This window comes from Pongo abelii, chromosome X (genome assembly GCF_028885655.2).
Source record: "Pongo abelii isolate AG06213 chromosome X, NHGRI_mPonAbe1-v2.0_pri, whole genome shotgun sequence".
Lineage (NCBI taxonomy): Eukaryota > Metazoa > Chordata > Mammalia > Primates > Hominidae > Pongo > Pongo abelii.
The window spans coordinates 141049715-141073347 of NC_072008.2; the positions used below are offsets into that span (position 1 = coordinate 141049715).

General features: G+C 42.7%; 1 protein-coding gene and 1 long non-coding RNA gene across 3 annotated transcripts; one reads left to right on the forward strand and one right to left on the reverse strand.

Annotated features, from left to right (window-relative positions):
- Positions 1-239: 239 nt before the first annotated feature.
- On the forward strand, positions 240-17507 carry LOC129053066 (uncharacterized). 2 transcript variants are annotated; one of them, XR_008518190.1, is made up of 6 exons: positions 240-456; positions 1442-2127; positions 2921-3014; positions 10114-10289; positions 15021-15078; positions 15298-17507. It is a non-coding gene; the product is annotated as an uncharacterized LOC129053066 (long non-coding RNA). The 2 variants fall into 2 exon arrangements; XR_010139065.1 differs by having other exon boundaries at positions 1442-1699.
- Positions 17508-21411: 3904 nt separating this feature from the next.
- On the reverse strand, positions 21412-22688 carry RTL8B (retrotransposon Gag like 8B). Its single transcript, XM_002832134.4, has one exon. It carries the CDS (start codon positions 22585-22587, stop codon positions 22246-22248), a length of 342 nt encoding a protein of 113 aa, XP_002832180.3. The 5' UTR covers positions 22588-22688; the 3' UTR covers positions 21412-22245.
- Positions 22689-23633: the final 945 nt, after the last annotated feature.

The window sequence follows — 23633 nt, forward strand, 5'->3', positions numbered from 1 at the left end:
CTCATCAACATTCAGAACATGAAACTTCTGCTCTCCACCAGCAGTGGGCTCCACCTCCGCATGCACACCAGCAGCCCTGGGCTCCTCCCCTGCTCCCAGCCTCCCCTCCCTGCACAGCGTAGGAAATATCGGCCCCGCTCCTTTGATCCGACTCCGCCTCCTCAACTGCGTTAGGTCCGCCCCGGCGTTGGTCCCTTTGCTTTTGTGTGCCTGGTGACTCTCCCGTGCACTGGCGACAACTGGGCTTTGTGGGTGGAGCTCGCGCAGGCGCTGCACAAAGCTGGGTTCCTGTTACACACTGGACAGACCACCCACAGTCGCCGCTGCCAACCCCCCTCCACTCCTTCAGACTGCCAGACTGCCAGACGATCACATCATTCTGCCCACAGACCATCGCCATCCATCGCATCCCACCAACAAGACTGCTGCTCCTAGTGATCTGGACTCACCTAGGAGGTATCTGAGCTGGCCATAGCCCCTGGACAATGATCAGACTGCTGGCCACCCCCCAAGGGGCCTGTCATCTTCAGGGAGACCCGTTTCCTCCCCATCCCCAGAGACCTCTTGTGCTTCTGCCACGTGGCTGTCAGGGCTTAGGTGTGCCTGGCAACCAAATCGAATCTCTCATTTTTCCCTGTGGACCAGTTAGTTTTGCCTAGAATCCTGTTTTCTTCTGAATTTGCAGCTGTCTCTCTGATGGGTGCCTTTTGTTCAACACAGTAACCCCTGCTCCCTGCCCTGCTCTAATACACTACCTGTACAAGGGTCTTTTCCTTATTTTCAATAAATGTCAGACATTATTAAAAAAGAAATGGAATCTCAATGAATATGGCACCTTTCCCTCCCTGGTTCTGTAAATGGGGTCCATATCTTGTTCAAACGCTATGTGCCCTGTCATGCTATGGCTGAAGTTGACTCTTCCATTATAAAAACAAAAGATTGAGTCCTGTGGTGTCCTAGAGATGGAGACCTTAATGGCAACCATCTAATGCCAAATGAAAACTCTTCTAAACCAGTCAGTTTCATGCCCCTTTCAAAGTAGACCTTGATCTGATTTTGGCCAAGGTGATGTGAAGAACTGTGGAAAAATTTTTTGAAAAAGGTTTCCTTATTTTCAAAAAATGGCTAGAAAGCACAAATCCCAAATTGCAACAGAACATAAATCTCACACATCTGTGGTGAGCAGCTATCAAAGTATTATTTACCCCATTATTCAGGGAACCAGCAGAATGGCTTAGGTACTTCAGAAAAAGCATTTACATTTATATTGCTTTGATGTGTGGAGCCAGTGGAATAAGGTATACAAAACTATGACTAATTTAGGTAGAAGCCTGGTTGGTAATCTGCAGGTAAGTAAAATTATAACCTTTAACGGACAGAAAATAAATCATCATTCCTTTTTATTATTTGGGTTAAATTCTTTTCTTTTTTTTTTTTTCAGATGGAGTCTCGCTCTGTTGCCCAGGCTGGAGTGCAGTGACGTGATCTTCACTCACTGCAACCTGTGCCTCCCAGGTTCAAGTGATTTTCCTGCCTCAGTCTCCCGAGTAGCTGGGATTATAGGCATGCACCCCCCACACCTGGCTAATTTTTGAACTTTTAGTAGAGATGGGGTTTCACCATGTTGGCCAGGCTGATCTCGAACTCCTGACCTCAGGTGATCCACTTGCCTCAGCCTCCCAACGTGCTGAGATTACAGGTATGAGCCACCATGCCTGGCCTGGGTTAACTTCTAAATGTATTTTGCTGTAAAAAGCCTTTGCTCCCTCATTAATTCTTGGTCAAAGTTAAATATCCTGATAGAGTCAGATGTTCTACGGTTGGGGTTATAAGACAGTGCTCCAATGTGATATTAAAAGGTTGTATTTGGGTTCTGCAGAGAAACAATCAATAGGATATATAGATATAGATATATGTATTTATATCTTCTGTTGTATATTTATTATACGGACTTGGTTCTCATGATCATGGATGCTTAAGATCTGGTGCTTAAGATCATGGATGCTTAAGATCTGATGCTTAAGATCATGGATGCTTAAGATGCATAAGAAGTCTTAAGATCTGGTCAGCAAGCTGGAGCCCCAGAAGAGCTGATGTCCAGTCTGAGTCCAAAGGCCTGAGAATCAGGTGAGCCAATAGTATATGTTTCAGTCTGAAACCTGGCAGGCTCAAGACCCAAGAAGAGCAGATGTTTCAGCTCAAGTCAGAAGGCAAGGAGAACAGATGTTTCAGCTCAGAGCAGTCAAGCAAGAGGAGTTCTCTCTTACTAGTGGGAGAATCATCCTTTTTGTTCTCTTCAGGCCATCAACTGATTGGATGAGGGGAGGGCAATCTGCTTTATTCAGTCTACTGATTCAAATGTTAATCTTAGCCCCACTCTCACAGACACACCCAGAATAATGTTTGACCAAATATCTGTGTGCCCTATGACCCCATCGTGATAAGGTGTAAAATTAACCATCGCAGTTGTGCAAGCAACTTTTTGCCTCATTTCTAAGTTTTTGTGATTTTTCTAGAACATGGGATAAAGGATTGAATCACACCAGTGTTTTTTCACTATTTTTCCCCTCTCTCTCTTCATATGAACAGTTTTTGTCATTTATGTGCTATAGTTTGCAGGGCTGTAGTTGGAATGGAAGATACATTATTTACAGTATGTATCTGATTATGCTCTTGTTTTCCCAAATTAAAAAAAAAATCATTAGGTTGGAGTTTGGCTTGTAATAGGTCAAAGTCTTCAAGTCAGAGGAAAAATTTTTATTGCTTAATAAAATGAAGTTTTTATGATTTACAGGGCTCTTAAAACAACTGAAACTAGATTAATTATGAGGCGTCAATTCAAGGTGCTGGTAGTCTGCTTTCCTGGATGGGTATAAAGGACAGTGTGTTAAGCATATTCATTCTTTGGTTTTAAACATAGATTCTGCTGAAGCAGTTGCAAAAGTGTGTGGAAGCAGTTTACATGATGGAGTAGGCCAGCATTCCCTGTTGATCTGTGTCCACTGGCTCTGGAGGTAGGTAGAATGGGCGGGGACCTTCGGGGTAACTTTTGAACAATGTCAATAACCCCCTACCTCCCTCAACAACAATGCCCCAGCAGTTTTCTTCCTCCTGGCAGAATGGTTCTGTCAGGGAGTCATTCCTTGGTCTACACTAGTTCTATCATTCCAAGTCCTCTTCCATGCTACAAATATCTTGGGGTGGGTAATAGTTCACAAAAATCAATCATGAACATCTTTATAAGATTACGATGTAAAGGGATAGAAGAAATCACATTTGTAAGGGGTGAAAGGAGGTGTTTTTCATTAGTTTGCAGTCTCAGCCCTTGCAGTTGTCATTTTGGTTCCTCTTCCGCATTTCCTATTCAATCTTAGCCAGGGAGCCATATCTGGGAAGCAGAAGATATCAGTAGACTCAAATGGTTTCTGTGCTTGGAGGAGACACTTGCAGTGAGGCAAGGATTACATTGTTGGATAGTATAGTAACTTTGTAATCTGAAGGAGTGCTCACCTTACAACATGGGAACCTATTGATAGAAGTTTGACTGTAATTTACGGAGGAACTTTATTCAGGCATCATCAAAATTTGGGTAGATTTACAACCCTGAGAGGTTTCCCTCTTCCACAAAGCAAGACCACATGTATGGTCTTCTATCAGTTTTCCTGGGCTGACATACAAAATACTACACACTAAGTGGCTTAAACAACAGAAACTGATTGCCTTAGTTCTGGAAGTGAGAAGTCCAAAATCAAGGTGCCAGCAGGATTGGTTGTTTCTGAGGGCTGCGAGGGAAGGATCTGTTCAAGCTCTTTCTCCGAGTCTTTCTCTTCACATCATCTTCCCTCTATTCATGTCTGGATCTGTGTCAAAATTTCCCTTTTTATAAGAATACTTGTCATATTGGTTCAGGGCCTGTCCTAATAGCCTTATTTTAACCTGATTACCTCTGACAAAACCTTATCTCCAAATAAAGTCATTTTCAGAGGTAATGGGGGTTAGGACTCTACCATATCCTTTTGGGGGTTGCACAGTTCAGCCCATGACAGGTGCCCTGTTTGTATCAGTGTCTTCAAGAAGAAAAACACTCTGGCCTGGTCTGTCCATATGACCTCCTTTATTCTAGATCCTGTATGTCATTTCACTCTGAAATGGGTGGAAGGTGTGAGGGAATTCACTTCCCTTTAAAAAGGAAGAAGCCCTTGGCTGCTTTTAGTGCAGCAGGTCTATGAGAGGAGAGAGGTAGAGGGAGGGAGGGAAAGGAAGAGAGAAAATTAATGTCAGTGCAGTTCAGCGCATTAACCCTTGTATTGGCCCCATTAGCATGTATACAACTTTTTTTTTTTCTGGTCCATCCTGCACAGCTTTTCAGAAATGACGAGTCAGCATACTCCCTCTTCAATCCTCTCCTTTTCCTCAGAAGTGTCTCCTAATAAGTAGATCTATATGTTTTGTCTTGGGACCTGGATAACATTTTGGAGTTATAAATTGTTCTAATAATTTCTCATATATTCCAAAATCTTTATACGAAATGATGACATAGAGACACAAGAGGGTGCTAGCAATACAGATAAATGTTTTCACAACAACATATTGAAAGTTGAGAAATTATTATATTGGTGGTGAATTACATTGGTGCATTCAGCTCTCTAATGATCAGGTTCTATGTCTTAATTGGTTAACATTACATAATTATAATGCCTAGTTTAGTATTTTCTTTCACAATTCATATGTCATTTCCTTTAATCTTCTCCGCAAACCTTGATTATTTGACTGATTCAATCATTCATCATCAGTTATCATTTATTAAGTACTTCCTATGTTCCAGGTACTGTACTATGAACTGTTGTTACATCATTGCAGAATTGTGGTCCAGGCCTTTAAGGAATTTACTGTAAATTTGGCTGTAGTGGAAATATATGTATGTAGAGACTCAGCTTTGGATTTGATTAAGAAGGACTTGAGACCATGCTTGGTTACACCATCATATGACATTATATAAATTCCTTAACCTTCCTAAGCCACTATTTTCTTATATGTAAAGTGGGTCAAATAACACCTATATATTGGGGTCCTTATGGACATTCGGTAAGATAATGAATATCGAGTTCCGATCATTAAATAGATGGGATGTACTGTAACTATAATAACAACAATAATTTTGTTATTTTTTTAGGATGGTAATGACTGGAGGCCTGTATATGGCAGAGTGGGAACACAGGAGAAAGAACATTTAAATCTTACCTACATGAGGCAGGGAGCATCTCAATAGAGGAAGTGGCAAATGAGTTGAGATTTGACTCCAATCTAAGAGGCCACCTCTATCTGAGATACAGAAGAATGAGAGAGTATGGTTAATCATATAAAAGTTAGGAAAAGGACATGGTAGGAGTTGAGATGGCATAGATGGAATGCGACATCATAATGGGTCACGTTTGTTGTGCTAAGGCATATATCAATTATCCTATACTCAGTGGAGAACAATGGAAAGATATTGGATGGGGGACTGATTTGATCAGATTTGTGTTTTAAGGTTCACCTGGGGTGGAAATTTTTATTTCTTTGATGAATAGTAACATTAAGCATATTTTTCATGCCCTTATGGTCCATTTGTATATTTTCTTTCATGAAGAATCTGTTCAAGTGATCCATTTTAAAAATTGTGTCATTTTTTCTTTTTCTTACTAAGTTATAGTGGGTCTTTATATATTCTGGTTACCAATCCTTTGTCATATACATGTGTGTCAAATGTTTTCTCTAACAGTGTACCTTGCTTTTCAATTTTTTGAAAGTTATCTTTTGAAAAGTAACATTTTCATTTATATGAAGTCCAGTTTGTAATTTTTGTCTTTCGTGATTTTAGATCCTCCAACAACCAGATGCCAAGAAGGAATTAGACATTCGAGGGCTTTCTTGGGGAAAACACCTGTGGAGGATAAAGGAGAAGGGGAGAAGGGAAAGGTAGAGCAGACCATGGCGCAGGTCTGATACCTATGAAAGGAAAAAGGGAAGGAGGGAAGAGCTTCAGTCTGCAGTACTAGTCTGAGAAAATCTCATTCCAGCTGATAGGGAATCCAGAGTGGACTATCTGTTATTGAAGTTCTGTGTCAGACAGGAATGTCCTGTCCTGGCTTTTGTACTCCTGCTCTGCTCAGTCACTGGCTGGTAGGAGCTGAGGAGAGCATGACTTCAGTGTAAACACTGCATTCGGTATAAAAGTGCAGCAGCTGAAAGGTGGCTGCTCACTGTCATCCTCATAGAAGTTTGTCTTGAGAGACCTGAATGACACACTTCCCTGGCTACCTGTTTACCCCTTGTACAGCACAAATATCCATGCAGGTTAGGGGAACATCTACTTCATGGTTTCTATGGCCTTTTTTACCTGAGAAGAAACTTAAAAGACATAGATTAGTATAATGAATCCCAGCCCCTGCCACTGTAATTGGTCTCCAGGCCATAATTTGCTACTCATTCTTTTCTTCCTCTAATATCCATTCCAAAATTCCATCATTTTTAGATATCACTGTGATGATTAATTTCAGATGTCAACCTGACTGGGGTAAGGGATACCAAGTAGCTGGTAAAGCATTATTTCTGGGTGTGCCTGTGACAGTGTTTTTGGAAGAGATAGGCATTTGAATCAGTGGACTGAGTAAGGAAGATCTACCTTCACCCAATGTGGGCAGGTACCATCTGATCTGCTGAGGGCCTGGATAGAACATAAAGGCAGAGAAAAGGTTAATTTGCTCTCTCTGTCTTCTGAAGCTGGGATGCCCATCTTCTCCTGCCCTGAGATTTGCACCAGTAGCTCCTCAGCTTCTTAGGCCTTTGACCTTGGACTGAGAGTCACACCACTGGCTCCCCTGGTTTTTAGGCCTTCGGGCTTGGACTGAGCCATGCCACTGGCTTTCCTGGTTCTCCAGCTAACAGATGGCAGATCGTGAGACTTAACTTCCACAGTTATTTCCTAATAAATCTCTGTCTATGTATCTATCAATCATCTATCCATCCATCCATCCATCCATCCATCCATCCATCCATCCATCCATCCATCCATCCATCCATCTAATCTATCTCCTATTGGTTCTGTTTCTCAGGAGAACCCTGACCAGTGTACTCACCTTGCAAGTCTTGGTGGTTTACCTAGTGATGAGACCCAAATCTTCATTCTTTAAGGGTCTGAGCCCTTAACAACCCTATCCTCAGCCCAGAGTGGCTGCAAATACGCAGTTAAAATTGAGCAAGGGTGTACCACAGGATGCCCGAGTGATTTACCTGAGTTCTACCCATTTTTCTTTTTGTACCAATTGTATAAGGGCAACTTAACTTCTTCCTGCTGATTAAGGTCAATTACCCCTGCTAGTAATTGACCCTTTTCACCTGCTGGTCCAGGGAAACAAGAAGTCTTAAGTGCCCAGGTGATAGTTGTAGCTTATAGTTCAAAGGGACACTTGCTGTGTCCCCTGGCAAAACTGCACTCCCTTGAGGAAAAGGACCTCTAACTTTGCATAGCTATGAGTTGTTGGGATGCGGGATAAAGTTTACTCCAGTGTATCATTTGGAGTACTGATAAATAGGGCTACTCCTGCATCCACCTTTTGGTTTTTGTACCTATGTATTATTACTATTGATGACACAGCACTGTATAGAGTTCTCTGATTTAACACATCTGCTAGGTCCAAAGGATGCCACTCCATCCTTGCAGAGTATTTCTTCTGAGATCACACTTTAGCTATGTCTTTAGAAGACTATCAGAACATGCTATGATTATAGCTTCTTTCTGTATAGTGTCATAGGTTATATGACCAGCAGATCCTATAGTTTCAGGAGCACTCCCACAGCTCCTTCTTTGTGAAGTCGGTCCCTGGGTTAGATGCCATGCTATGTGGACTTCCGTGCCTGTGGATCATGCATTCTATAAGATTCCAGACAGTGCTGAGACTGTGAGGGGGAGAAAAGGCAAACCTGTTCTGAAAATACATATCTATTCCTGTGTGGGCAAACTCTTAGCCCTTTTAGTATGGAAGGGGCCCAATATAAGCAATTTGCCACCAAGTAGCTTATTGGAAATTGTGATATATTGGTGGCTTAGCACAGGTCTCGGTTGCAGGAAGGTTGTAAACTCATAGGCAATAGTAACTATATTAGCCTTGGTAAGTGGAATTCCAAACTGTTGGGTATATGCGTAACTTCTCTCTTGGTCAGCATATCAACTCCTTTCACACATCTTCATGCCATTTCTGGGGTGACTAATCATGAATGCTGAATAACATCCATTGGCTGAATCATTTTGTCTACTCAGTAGTTCAGTGCTTCTTCCACGGTGTATGTATGCTTTCTGATGCACATTAATGTGCAATTAAAAAAAAACTTTACTCTCCGTGCCAACTCCCTTATATCTATTTATATTCTTCTACCCCCAAAATCTTTGTTTCTGTCCTTCTGGTCTTTTTCCTTCCAGACCAGAGAGCAAGGTCATTATTTAATGACCATAAGTCTGTATATATTCTCACCTCAAGCCAATTTTCCTTCTATATAGAGGATGGCCAGGTCCACTGCTCACAGCTCTGCCCATTGGAAAGATTTTAGTGCTCCACTGACTATCAAGAATACTCCAAGAAGGCCAGGTGTGGTGGCTTATGCCTGTAATCCCAGTGCTTTGGGAGGCTAAGGCAGGAGGATTGCTTGAATCCAGGAGTTCAAGACCAGCTTGGGTCAACATAGTGAGAACCTGTCTGTACAAAAAATAAAAATAATTAGCTGGGTGTGCTGATACACACCTGTGGTCCTAGCTACTCAGGAGGCTGAGGCAGGAGGGTCACTTGAGCCCAGGAGTTCGAGAGTGCAGTGAGCTATGATTAAGTCATTGCACCCCAGCCTGGGTGGTGACAGAGCAATACCTTGTATAAAAAACAAAACAAAACAAAAACAAAAACAAAAAACATGCCAAGTATAGCTATACTGGCATTCAGTTTCAGTTCTGGTTTGGCCCTCATACTGGGCCAATCCACTAATAAACCAAGCTTAGTCCCTTGCCTTCTCCTTCAACTGGTAGAGTAGGACTTGCCTTCCTTATATGACCAGAGATAGAAGCTGGGGTAAAAGGAGAAATGGTCAGGCATGTGATCAGATACTGATACATGGGCTGTGATGTGTTTTGCCTGGATAGTCAGGGACTTGGAAGGAACATGACAAGAAAACTGGTAACAAAGAAATTTGGGGAAGAGGTATGTAGATAGACCTCACAGAGTGAGCCAAAAATGTGACAATATATGTGTCCTATGTGAATGCTTACCAAAGGGTGACCTCAGCAGAGAAGGCTTTTAATAATCAAGTGGATAGGATGACCTGTTCTATGGATACTAGTCAGCCTCTATCCTCAGCCACTCCTGTCACTCACTGCCCAGTGGGTTCATGAACAAAATTGCCATGATGGCAGGGATGAAGGTTATACATGAGCTCAGCAACATGGAATTCTACTCACCAAGGCCCACCTGGCTGTGGCTACCACTGAGTGTCCAATCTTCCAGCAGCAGAGATCAACACTGAGTCCCTATATGGCACCATACTCTGGGGTGATAAGCCAGCTACCAGGTGGCAGTTTGATTACATTGGACTGCTTCTATCACAGAGGAGCAGGGTTCTGTTCTTACTGGAATAGATACTCTGGATGGATTTGTCTTCCCTTCATGCAATGCTTCTGCCAAAACTACCATTCACAGACTTAGAGAGTGCCTTATGTCATGGTATTCCACACAGCATTGCTTCTGACCAAAGAAATCATTTCACAGTAAAAGAAGTAGGGCAATTGGCCCATGATCATGGAATTCACTGGTCTTACCACATTCCCCAACATTCTGAAGCAGCTGGCTTGATGGAATGATGGAAAGGCCTTTTGAATGCTCAGTTACAGCACCACCTAGGTGACAGTACCTTGCAGGGCTGGGGAAAGGTTCTTCAGAAGGCTGTATATGCTCTGAATCAGTATCCAATATGTAGGGTTGTTTCTCCCATAGTCACGATTTATGGGCCCAGGGTCTAGAGACCCACTAGCAAAATTTTTGCTTCCTATTTCTGTGACTTTATGGTCTACTGGACTGGAGTTCTTGGTTCCAGAGGGAGGAATGCTTCCACCAGAAGACACAATTCCACTGAACTGGAAGTTAAGACTGCCACCTGGCCACTTTGGGTTCCTCATGCCTCTGAATCAGCAGGCAAAGAAAGAAGTTACAGTGCTGACTGGGGTGACTGATCTTATCAAGAGGAAATATTACTACAACTCCACAATTGAGGTAAGGAAGAATAGTCTGGAATATAGGAGATCCCTTAGGTCATCTCAATATTATCATGCCTTGTGATTAAGGTCAATAGAAGGGTACAACAACCCAATCCAGAAAGGACTACTAATGTCCTGGAACCTTCAGGAATGAAGGTTTGGGTCACCCCACTAGGTAAAGAACCATGACCAGCTGAGGTGCTTGCTGAGGGCAAAGGGTATACAGAATGGGTAGTGGAAGAAGAATACAATCACATGATCAATTACAGAAACAAGAACTGTAATTGTCATGAGTATTTCCTCTTTATTTTACTATGAACACATTTTTATGTGTTTTAGTGTGTATCTTTCTTTCCTCTCTTATTCCCTTATCATATAACATAAGATATACTGACTTTATGTAATGGAATTTAAGTATTATTAATTTTATGTCATAGTACTTAAGTTGTGGAATATTGAGGAGAGGAGTAAACATCACTCAAGGGATTTATTTCGTCTTCTAGGGAAGGGGTTAGTACACTTTTGGTTGTACACAGGACAGTGGTATCACATTAGGCAGAATTATGACCTTGTTATTGTATTTATTTGGAGATTAAGTATGGTTTAAGAAGATGGATATGGGTGTCAATTTGATAAGGGGTGGACTTGTGATGATTCATTTTATGTTTCAACTTGGCTTGGCCATAGTATGCAAGATATTTGGTCAAACATTATTCTGGATGTTTCTGATTAGACAGTGCTGCCCTTAGGGTCAGAAAGAGTGTTTTCAGTTTGAAGGGTCAGTTTTAATGCTGAAGTGATGACACTCTGCTCTCCAATAGAGTGGTACTTTGGAGGCCATGACCTGTTCACTGTCCTGAAGCTATGGCTACTGCTGGGAAAGACCTCACTGTGACTTGCACCAAAATACTCTCTCCTTTTCATCAGGGTAATTGTTCAGAAGGCATGGACTTCTCAGTGCACCACAATGTCTTAGTGTCACTCCTGAGACAATTGTTTTCCACTCTCCAAGAGTATGCTCATTCTAATGGTCAGTGTCTCCTACAATGTCCAGTCTGAGGATGCCATCTGCTTACTGCTCTTGCCAGTTGCTGTCAAAGGATAGCAAATACTGTTCTCTGGCTAATCTCTACACCACCCTCCTCTTTTGGGAAAGAGGAATTGGGTAAGGTTAAATCTCACATGCAGGCACTTCATGAGTTGGTTGTTTCTAATGGGTGTTCAAGTCCCAAAGGATTAGGGGAAGTAATACAAAACAGTATCCAAAGAAGTGGGCTGGTATTCAATCCAAAAGGACAAATCTGTAAACATTAGGCCTAGATCATGACATCAAGTAAAAAGTCTGCTAGCAACAGGAAGAGAGACAAAGGTGAGAGCAAGGTGGCTAATCACAGTTTATACCAGATGTCTGCTTCTAGGCTAGGATTGACTCTGTTATTCATAACTAGAGTTGGACTCATGATATTCAGAGCATTATAATCTTTCAGGCTTGTATGACAAGGTGATGAGGTATTACCCACACTGCTTATTGGCCTGATACAGATGCCATATAGGTTCAATGGGTCAGATAGTTAAGTATTCCACCTCCCTGGGGGTGGACTAAGTTTGGAGCTATAGCTTTCAGCTGTGGCAGGTGGAACTCACTACCATATCTGGGTGTAGTGTCTCCAATTTTATCACCAGAAGTACCTCTATCACAGGGCAGAACATTGGGTGCCAGGAAAGGTGAAGTGTGCAGAGGAGCTAAGAGCCACAGCAGCTCAGAAAAGGGCCATAAAACACAAAAGGAAACACATGACCACCCAGCCTTCACAAATCAATAGAAACCATTCAATGAAAGATCTGTTAAAAAAATCTCCCAGTGTTTCTTGAAAAGTGCATTTAGATTAAAAAAATTATAGATAAATAAGTTAAATAATAAATTACAAATGAATTTTAAAATGTAAGCATAAAAATGAAACATGAGGAAACAGCAAAAAATATCATGGGAATATTACCTTCTCTTGCATAGCAGCAATATAAATTATTTAAACATGTAAAAACTCAAAATTTAAAAAACAAAATTGAGAATATACCTGCTATAACATCACTGAGGGTTAATAAACTTCATAAATAAGAAGCTTATAAAAATCACCTGGAAGACACTCCAACCCTGAAAGAAATGTGGGAATATTATTTGATCAGCCAACTTAGGGGAGATGGAAAACAAATGAACAACAAACGTATGAACATGGTTCAACCTTAAAGTAATAATCATAGAAGTCAAATGGAAGAAATCATTAAAAATTCTTTTTTGGTCTATCAATTTAAAGAATGAGAAAAGATGAAGAGTGATGTAGTGCAGTGAGGGGGGCCGTCTCATGGTCTACTAGTGGGAGTAAAAATTAATAGATGCATTTTGTAAAGCAGTTTCCCAAAATGTATTCAGAGTCTCAAAATGTTCATACATTTTGTATAATAACTCCATTTCAACACTGTCACCTAAAGAAATAAACACAAAAACATATGAAGATTTACGCTTAAAAATGGTAATCAGAGCATTACTTATAATAACAAAATAATTTGGGCAGTCATCGATCACAAAGAAAGAGATTAGATATATTATGGTACATATGTATTATACAGGCATTGAAATTAGGTTTTCTTAAATGCTGTACTAAGTTATGGTTCATGATATAAAATAACTGAAAATAGGTGGATCCACAACTGTATATGATTATAATTATATAACTTAAGAGCTATATAGACAACTCTTGAACGGAAACAAATAACATGTTAAATTGGTTCTCATGGGTGACATTCCTTTTCCATTTGGTATTATTCTACATATTCCCAGATTTCTACAATGACCACATAGTACATTTCTAATCAGATATTGACAAGGCCCAAGCCCTCATTCCACTGGAAGGTGAGCAGGAGGACCTCCTTCACCTCCTACTAAGGGGCCCACTCTGCCCTCAGCAGAAGAATGGTCCAGAGGTTTGTATGAAAAAGGATGGAGTGTTCAGGGCTTCCACTCAGGGGTCTGAGGTGGGCAGCTACTTGTTGACCCAATCACAAATCAGACAATGGCTGCCATGGTGAGTCCAAGAGGGCTTGCTCCTCGGGGATAGGTATGGTCAGGTATAGGTATCACTGTGACTCTGGCTTGATCCAATGATTCCTCTCTATCATCAAGGAAAAGAGATTCCTGTGCATTGAACTGGCCCCACTACTGGCCCAGTTTCAACTGTTTTAACAAACCAGTAGATGATATAAAAAAAAAAACAAACAACTTTCTTTTTCAAATAATTCAAATTGTTCAATTAACTTCAACAGGACTTTGCTATATTAACATAGAAAAACTACTGAATTAATAAAATTTCATAGTCTTAGTGCACATAATATAGCTCTAGTTTATTTACATCCCAGCAAATCACAGGGCACAGAATTAATGGATAGCAAAGCTTACTTGTTAAACAAAAAGACAAAAAAGTAAAGCTATACCAGTGTGATATATATTAATCCTTCCACTTTTCTGGAAAAATCACCCAAAATGGAAATGAGGCAAAAAGATGACTGCACAACATTCTCATATCAGGGCAGGGAGTTTTCTAATAACCCTACCTGAGATCATCTGAGTCTATCTGGATATTTAACTTTGACCAACAATTGATTATGGAGAATACTTTTTAAAATACAATATTGTAGATTTAAGATGTTAACTTGTAGAAATATGGTTAAGGAGTGATATTTTTCTGGACATTGGCCAAGTTTGTTCCTAAATTAATCTTATTACTACATTCCTTCCCTGAAAGATCTTTACATGATTTTTGAACTAACTGTCATTCTGCTGACTCCCTGAACAATGAGTTAAATAAACACCGATAGGTATTTACCAAAAAGCTGTGTGAAAATTAGTTTGTAACAATTTGAGACTTGTACTTTCAAGCCTCTTATTACACAAGTTCTCTCCACCAGGATTGCCCTGGAACCCAAAGTCTCAGGACACTAAACCACTCAAAAGCCACAATGTCCCCTCTGTGCCTATATTTCCCATATTCAATTTTTGTGCATGTGTGTCACAAGATTTGTGGACATTTATCTTAATTATAGGCTTCAGGACAATAATGGCCCCAACCACCAAAAAAAGGGTGAATTACATTTTCTCTCTCATGCCTCTTATATGCATTGTCCTTTTGTATTCACTTTGGAGATGTAGCTTCATGGTAGGGGATAGAATACATTGCTAAGAAGGAAGTAAGAAAGACAAACCAAGAAAAATAACAAGTGATAAGAATGCAAAGTGATTGCTATGGACTGATATTTATGTTTTTCGCCTACTCCCAAATTCATATATTGAAACCTTAACTCCCAATATGATGGTATTTGGAGTTGGGGCCTTTGTGAGCTAATTAATTTTAGATGAGGTCATGAGGGTGGGGCACCCATGTTGGGATTAATGCCCTCATAATAGGGGTCCCCAACCCCTTGCCCTCCCCATACTGCTCTGTGGCCTGTTAGGAACCTGGTGGCACATCAGGAGGTGAGCACTGGGCAAGTGAGTGAAGCTTCATCTATTTTTACAGCCACTCCCCATGGCCCACATTGCTGCCTGAGCTCTACCTCCTGTCAGATCAGTGACGGCATTAGATTCTCATGGCAGTGCAAACTCTATTGTGAACTGCACATGCGAGGGATCTAGGTTGTGCTCTCCTTATGAGAATGTAATGTCTGATGATCTGTCACTGTCTCCCATCATCCCCAGATGCGACCATCTAGTTGCAGGAAAACAAGCTCAGGGCTCCCACTGATTCTACATTATGGTGAGTTGTATAATTATTTCATTATATATTACAATGTAATAATAATAGAAATAAAGTGCACAATAAATGTACCGTGCTTGAATGATTCATCCTTAAACCATCTCCCAGCCCAGTTTGTGGAAAAATTGTCTTCTGCTAAACTGGCTCCTGGTGCCAAAAAGGTTGGGGACCACTGCCTTATAAGAAAGAGATTAGAGTGTTCTTTCTCTGCTATGTTAGATGACACAGCAACAAGGTGGTCTACAAACCAAGAAGAGGGCCCTCACGAGATACCAGATCTACCAACACCTTGATCTTGGACTTTCCAATCCTCAGAACTGTCAGAAATAAATGTTTGTTGTTTAAGCCACCCAGTCTATGATAATTTATTATAGCAGCCCAAACTGAGTAAGACAATAATGAGAAAGAAGCTCTCTTCTCCTCTTACAAATTCCATTACTTCTGTCTGTTTACGAAATCTTGCAAAGATGTTCATGATTCATTCTTGTGAACTGTTATCCTCCCCAAGATATTTATAGCATGAAAGAAGACTTGTAATGATAGAACTAGTGTAGACCAAGGAACAATTCCCTGACAGAGCCATTCTGCCAGAAGGAAGAAAACTGCTGAGGCATTGTTGTTGAGGGGGCTATGGGGTTACTGATATGATTTGGCTCTGTGTCCCCATTCAAATCTCATCTCAAATTGTAATCCCCATAATCCCCATGTGTCAAGGGAGGGACATGGTGGGAGATAATTGGATCATGGGGGCGGTTTCCCCCATGCTGTTCTTGTGATAGTGAGTTTTCACAAGATCTGATGGCTGTAAAAGTGTTTGACAGTTCCACCTTCACATGCTCTCTCTTGCTTGCTGCCATGTAACATGTGCCTGCTTCCTCTTCTGCCATGATTGTAAGTTTCCTGAGGCCTTCCCAGTCACGAAGAACTGTGAGTCAATTAAACCTCTTTCCTTTGTAAGTTACTCAGTCTTGGATAGTATCTTTATAGCAGTGTGAAAACAGACAAATACAGTAAATTGGTACCATTAGAGTTGAGTACTGCTATAAAGATACCAGAAAATGTGGAAGCAACTTTGGAACTGGGTAACAGGCAAAGGTTGGAACAGTTTGGAGGGCTCAGAAGAAGATAAGAAGATGTGGGAATGTTTGGAACTTAGTACAGACTTGTCGAATGGTTTTGACCAAAATACTGCTAGTGATATGGGCAATAAAGTCTAGGTTGAGGTGGTCTCAGATGGAGATGAGGAACTTATTGGGAACTGGAGCAAAGGTCATCCTTGTTATGCTATAGGAAAGAGACTGGCAGCATTTTGCCCCTGCCCTAGAAATCTGTGGAACTTTGAGCTTGAGAGAGATGATCTGAAATTGGAACTTATGTTTAAAAGGGAAGCAGAGCATAAAAGTTTGGAAAATTTGCAGCCTGACCATGTGGTAGAAAAGAAAAACCCATTTTCTGGGGAGAAATTCAAACCTGCTGAAGAAATTTGCTTAAGTAATGAGGACTGAATGTTAATCACCAAGACAATGGGGAAAATGTCTCCAGGGCACATCAGAGATCTTCACAGCAGACCCTCCCATCATAGGCGTGGAGGCCAAGGAAGAAAAAATGGTTTTGTGGCCTGGGAGGGCCCCCCACCCCGGCTGTGTGCAGCCTAGGGACTTGGTGCCCTGAGTCCCTGCCACTCCAGCTTCAGCCATGGCTAAAAGGGCCCAAGGTACAGCTCAGGCCATTGCTTCAGACCGTGCAAGCCCCAATCCTTGGCAGCTTCCACATGGTGTTGTGCTTGCAGGTGCACAGAATTCAAGAATTGAGGATTGGGAACTTCTACCTAGATTTCAGAGGATATATGGAAATGCCTGGATGTCCAGGCAGAAGTCTGCTGCAAGGGCAGAGCCCGCATGGAGAACCTCTGCTAGGGAAGTGTGGAAGGGAAATGTGGAGTTGGAACACCCACACAGTGTCCTCACTGGGACATTACCTAGTGGAGCTGTGAGAAGAGGGCCATAGTCCTCCAGACCATAGAATGGTAGATCCACTGACAGCTTGCATTGTGTGCGTGAAAAAGCCACTGGCACTCAATGCCAGCCCATGACAGCAGCCACAGGGGCTGAACCCTGCAAAGCTACAGGGGCGGAGCTGCCCAAGGCCATGGGAGCCCACTCTTTGCATCTGCATGGCCTGGCTGTGAGACATAGAGTAAAAGGAGATTATTTTGGAGCTTTAAGATTTAGGCCAGTTGCAGTGGCTCACACCTGTAATCCCAGCACTTTGGGAGGCCGAGGCAGGTGAATCACCTGAGGTCAGGGGTTTGAGACCAGCCTGGTCAATATGGTGAAACCCCATCTCTACTGAAAATACAAAATTAGCTGGGTGTAGTGGTACATGCCTGTAATCCCAGCTACTTGGCAGGCTGAGGCAGAATTACTTGAACCTGGGAATCGGAGGTTGCAGTGAGCTGAGATCACACCACTGCACTCCAGCCTGGGCAACAAGAGTGAAACTTCATCTCAAAAAAAAAAAAAAAAAGATTTAATGACTGCTCTGCTGGATTTCAGACTTGCATGGGGCCCGTAGCCCCCTTGTTTTGGCCAATTTCTCCCATTTGGAATGGAAGCATTTATCCAATGCCTGTACCCCCTTGTATCTTGGAAGTAACTAACTGGCTTTTTATTTTATAGGCTCCTAAGTGGAGGGTGCGTGCTTTTGGGGAACCTGCCCCGATAATCACGTAGGTTCTTTTCTGTTTCCCTAAGCGTTGGCCGGCTTGAGAAATAAAGGGACAGAGTACAAAAGAGAGAAATTTTAAAGCTGGGCGTGTGGGGGAGACATCACACGTTGGTAGGATCCGTGATGCCCCACAAGCCACAAAAACCAGCAAGTTTTTATTAGGGATTTTCAAAAGGGGAGGGAGTGTGTGAATAGGTGTGGGTGACAGACATCAAGTACTTAACAGGGTAATAGAATATCACAAGGGTGGAGGCAGTGCGAGATCACAGGACCACAGGACCAAAGCGAAATTAAAATTGCTAATGAAGTTTTGGGCACCACTGTCATTGATAACATCTTATCAGGAGACAGGGTTTTGAGATCAACCGGTCTGACCAAAATTTATTAGATGGGAATTTCCTCTTCCTAATAAGCCTGGGAGTGCTATGGGAGCCTGGAGTTTATTTCATCTCTGCAGCCTCAACCATAAGAGACAGGTGCACCTGGGGGGGCTGTTTATAAGCCTATACCTCCAGGCGTGTATTCTCTACCTCAGGGATGTTCCATGCTGAGAAAAAGAATTCAACGATATTTCTCCCATTTGCTTTTGAAAGAAGAGAAATATGGCTCTCTTCTGCCCGGCTCACCGGTGGTCAGAGTTTAAGGTTATCTCTCTTGTTTCCTAAACATTGCTGTTATCTTGTTCTTTTTTCAAAGTGCCCAGATTTCATATTGTTTAAACACATATGCTGTACAATTTGTGCAGTTAATGCAGTTATTACATCATCCTGAAGTGATATACATCTTCCTCGGCTGACAGGATTAAGAGATTAAAGTAAAGACAGGCATAGGAAATCACAAGGGTATTGATTGGGGAAATGATAAGTGTCCATGAAATCTTTACAATTTATGTTTAGAGACTGCAGTAAAGACAGGCATAAGAAATTACAAAAGTATTAATTTGGGGAACTAATAAATGTCCATAGAAACTTCACAATCCACGTTCTTCTGCCATGGCTTCAGCCGGTCCCTCCGTTTGGGGTCCCTGACTTCCCGCAACAGCGTGCCTTGTCTCAGATGAGACTTTGGACTTGGATTTTTGGGTTAATGCTGGAATGAGTTAAGACTCAGTGGGAGACTATTGAGAAGGCATGATCAGTTTTGAAATATAAAAATGACATGAGATTTGGGAGGGGTCAGTGTAGAATGATATGGTTTGGCTCTGTGTCCCCACTCAAATCTCATTTCAAATTGTAATCCCCATAATCTCCACATGTCAAGGGAAGGACCTAGTGGGAGGTGATTGGATCATGGGGGCAGTTTTCCCTATGCTGTTCTCATGATAGTGAGTGAGTTCTCACAAGATCTGATGGTTTTATAAGTGTTTGACAGTTCCACCTTCACATGCTCTCTCTTGCCTGCTGCCATGTAAGATGTGCCTGCTTCCTCTTCCGCCATGATTGTAAGTTTCCTGAGGCCTCCCCAGCCACGCAGAGCTGTGAGTCAATTAAACCTCTTTTCTTTGTAAGTTACCCAGTCTTGGGTAGTGTCTTTATAGCACTGTGAGAACGAACTAATACAGTTACTGACATTGTTCAAAGGTTACCCATAAGGTCCCTGCCCATTCTACCTACCTCCAGAGCCAGTGGACACAGATCACAGGGAATATGCTGGCCTACTCCATCACATAAACTGCTTCTAAACACTTCTTCAACTGCTTCAGCAGAATCTATGTTTAAATCCAAACAGTGAATATGCTTAACACACTGTCCTTTTTACTCATCCAAGAAAGCAGACTACGAGCACCTTAAATTGACATCTCATAATTAATCTAGTTTCAGTTCTTTTTAAGCATGCTATAAATAATGAAACAATAAATTGTTTTTTGGTTTTTTTTTGAGACAGAGTCTTGCTCTGTTGCCCAGGCTGGAGTGCAGTGGCGCAATCTCGGCCCACTGCAACCTCTGCCTCCCAGGTTCGGGTGATTCTCTTGCCTCAGCCTCCCGAGTAGCTGGGATTACAAGCGCCTGCCACCACACCTGGCTAATTTTTGTATTTTTAGTAGAGACAGGGTTTCACCATGTTGGCCAGGCTGGTCTGAAACTCCTGACCTGTGATCCGCCCAACTTGGCCTCCTAAAGTGCTGGGATTACAGGTGTAAGCCACTGTGCCTGGCCAATAAATTGCTTTTTTTAAGCAATTCAATTTTTCCTTCAATTTCAAGACTTTGCCCTATTATATGTTAAACTGCAAATTACTTGATGGCTTTATTATTTGGAGGAACAAAAACATAATCAAGATACATTATTAGAAAATGTACCTCTGGCACCATATAAAGCCCTGCAAACTACAGCACACAAATGGTTCTGTGGTTTGAATATTTTTGTCCCTTCCAAATTTCATGTTGAAATGTAATCCCCAATGCAAAAATGTTGGGAGGTGTGCCCCTTTGGGAGCTATTTAGGTCATGAGAGCTCTGCCCTCATGAATGAATTAATGTCACTATAAAAATGCTTGCAGGAGTGGTTTATCGCTCTTCACTCATGTCACATGAACTTGGCATTCATCCTCTCTTGCCCTTTTACCTTCTACTGTGTGAGGACTCAGCAAAAAGGCCCTCACCAGATACCAGTGGCTTGATCTTGGACTTCTTAGCTTCCAGAACTATGAGAAAATAAATTTCTGTTCTTTTTAAATGATCCAGTCTGTTGCATTCTGCTATGGCAGCACAAAAGGGACTAAACTAAATGGCAAAAGCTTATCTATTCAGATTAAGAAAGACAGAGAAAAACAATGAAAAAAATGCTGGTAGGATTCATTCTTCCATTTCGTGTTCTGGAAAATCACCAACATTTAGAAATGGGGCAAAAAGTTGATTGCACAGCCTTTTAACATCATACCAGAACATTGTCCGATAAGTCTACCTGTGGCTCACCTGATTAGTATGTTTAACTTTGTTCACCAACAGTTGGTGAGGAAGCACAAGTTTTTTACAGTACTATAAATCTAAGAGATTAAACTGCAGCTAAACCATAAGAAGTGATTTTTTTCCTGCTTATTAGGAAAGTTTATATATAGTTTTATTGTCCTGCAGGTCATCAACCAGGTTTGTATCTAAATTAATAATCTCATTTCTGCCTTTCCCCCCCACTACCTACATAATCAAGAATTTATAAATGTTTTTGAAAAGCACCTATATAATTCTGTTGGTTCCCTGAATCATGGGTTAAGTAACATTTTACAGCTGTTCACCAATAATCTGTGTGGGATTTATGGTTTGTAACAATTTGGGAATTGTGTTTTCAAACCACTTTCTGGAAATGAGGATACCTTTTCCAAGAGCCTGCTGGCTGACTTCTCACATAGTGTTGACCAAAATGAGGTAACAATTCATTTACTAAGAGGCTTGGGATAATCCTGACTGGTTTAGAGGATTCAACATCTGGGACAGAATGATCACCAGTGGGGACACTATCCCCCAGGTTACCACAGGACTCTGTCTTAGATGTTTTATAATGCAGGAGTCAACATCTGTCACTGAATGGCAGGGGATATCGCTTCTGAACAAGATATGGACCACATTTACAGGACCAGGGAGGGAAAGGTGCCATATTCATTCAGACTCTGTTTCTTTCTCAATAGTGTCTGACATTTATTGAAAATATGGAAAATACTTTTCTCCAGGTAGTATAAAGGAGTTGAGCAGAAGATACAAGTTATTTTGTTGATCAAAAAGCACCTGAGAAAATGCTGCAAATTCAGAAGGGAAATGGATTCTGGGCAAAACTAACTGGTCCACAAGAGAAAATGAGAGACTCGATTTGGCTGCCAGGCACAACTGAACCCTGGCAGCCATGTGGCAGGAGCACAACAAGTCTCTGGGATTGGGGAGGAAATGGGTCTCGCTGAAGGTAACAGGTCCCTTGAGGGGCAGCCAGCTGTCTGGATCATTGTCCAGGGGCTGTGTCCAGCCCAGATACCTCCGAGGTGAGTACAGATCACTAGAAGCAGCAGTCTGTCGGTGGGATGCGATGGATGGCGATGGCAGTGGCAGCGCAGGTCTGTGGGCAGCATGATGTAGTCGTCTGGAAGTCTGGTGAGGAGGAGGGGGGTTGGCAGCGGTGGCTATCAGTGGTCTGTCCGGTGTGTAACAGGAACTCAGCTTTGTGCAACTGGAGCGCAGGACAGCGTCCAGATGTGCATGGGAGGGGCTGGGCTGGCGCGAGGGCGGAGGCAGCCCGCTCCAGAGTGGGGCCCAGGGGCGGCAGCAGGAGCCTGGAGCGCTATTCCTGGAACAAAGGCAAGCACTACGCGGGAGGGGACAGGAGCGCAGGGGACATCGCGGCGGCTCGAGGGGGAGGGAGGCGCGGAGGGAGGGCGCCTGTGGAGACCCTAGCGGTGGCCACTGGCACAGCGGACCCTCCCCAGAACACCCGCCCCAAGGCCCAAGGGTCTCCCGGCCTAGAAGTCTTCGTCCTCCTCCCATCCAAAGACCCGCTTCATCTCAGCCAGGAAGCCCCGGTAATCACTGAGGAGGGGGCTCTCCTTCTTGATGTAGGGGATCACCCACTGCAGGGCGGGCCCCGTGAGGCGGGTGATGAGGAACGTCACCTTCAGGGCGTCGTTGGAGAACGTGTTCTCGTCCACGAACATGTAGGAGCCCGTCTGCACGATGAACTCCGGGAGCCGGTTGGTATCGCCGTCAAACGTCTCGGGAAAGGGAATCGGATTCCTCCAGCGACGCGCCGCGGGCCGGAGGGGCCGGGCCAGGAGGGCCTTCACCAGCTGCACCCGACCGTCCATCGCGCCGCGCTCGCTCCGCTGAGGTTAGCTAAGCTGCGCGGGGCTTCGCTGGGGGCTGCACCGAGGCGTCGCGGGAAGTGCATGTCGGGGGAGGAGGAGCCGGGATGTGGGCGGAGCCATGGGGAGGGCCCAGGCGCTTTGGCAAGCTCTGCCCAGAAGGCCTGGAGGTCATTAGTGCGCCAGGGGGTCCCGGGGCACCCAGCGGAGCAGGTAGTGGGAAATGTGGTGGCTGGCTTAACTGGTCGAGGAGGCAGGGTCGCACCGTAGGGGTAGGGCAAAGTCTTTCTAGGCGGTTGGGGAGTGAGGATTTTTTTGGTGAGGTCCAAGCCCATGTGCTTGGAGAGCAAAGCCTGTAAGTTCTTTAAAGCTGAGTCGTCAGCCTGGTATATCTATTCCTTGTCCCATGCTCTCTGCCCTTCCATGTTCCTTCGCAAACCCTCAGCTTTGACACTTTTGAAAATTATTGGTCAACAATTTTTTTAAATGTCCCTAGATTTGCTTTCCTCTGATGTTTTCTCATGATTAGAATCAGTTATTTTTGCCAGGTATACTACAGCAAAGATTTTGTGTGTTAGTTTATCATATCAAGGTGTTCATGATGTAGTATATTTTGTTATTGATGATGTGTACCTTGATCACTTGTTTGCTATAGATACTTTCAACGCAGTTGGGTTGACTAGGTTATGTAAGTCGTGATGAGCAGAGTAGCATGCATATTTCCGAAACATCCATACAGGCCTTTCAGTAAAAGTGTCCTACCAGTACAACTAAATGTGATATATCTTTCCTCCAAATTACAAGATACCCTCCATGAATTTTATCTATTTCTTAATAGGAAATGAAATCAGTCAAATGCATTTTCTGTGTCTATTGATATGGTCCTATGGATTTTCTCTTTGTGTTAGCTTTTTGTTGCTGTCTTAACGAATTACCACAAATTTAGTGGTTTAAAACAACACAAATTTATCATCTTATTGTTTTGTAGGTCAGAAGTTCCATATGAGTCATACTAGACCAAAGTCATGGTATTGGGAGGCTATGTTACT

Coding starts and splice junctions, on each gene's coding strand:
- RTL8B (XM_002832134.4), bottom strand. CDS start 22,587: ATGGACGGTCGGGTGCAGCTGGTGAAGGCCCTCCTGGCCCGGCCCCTC.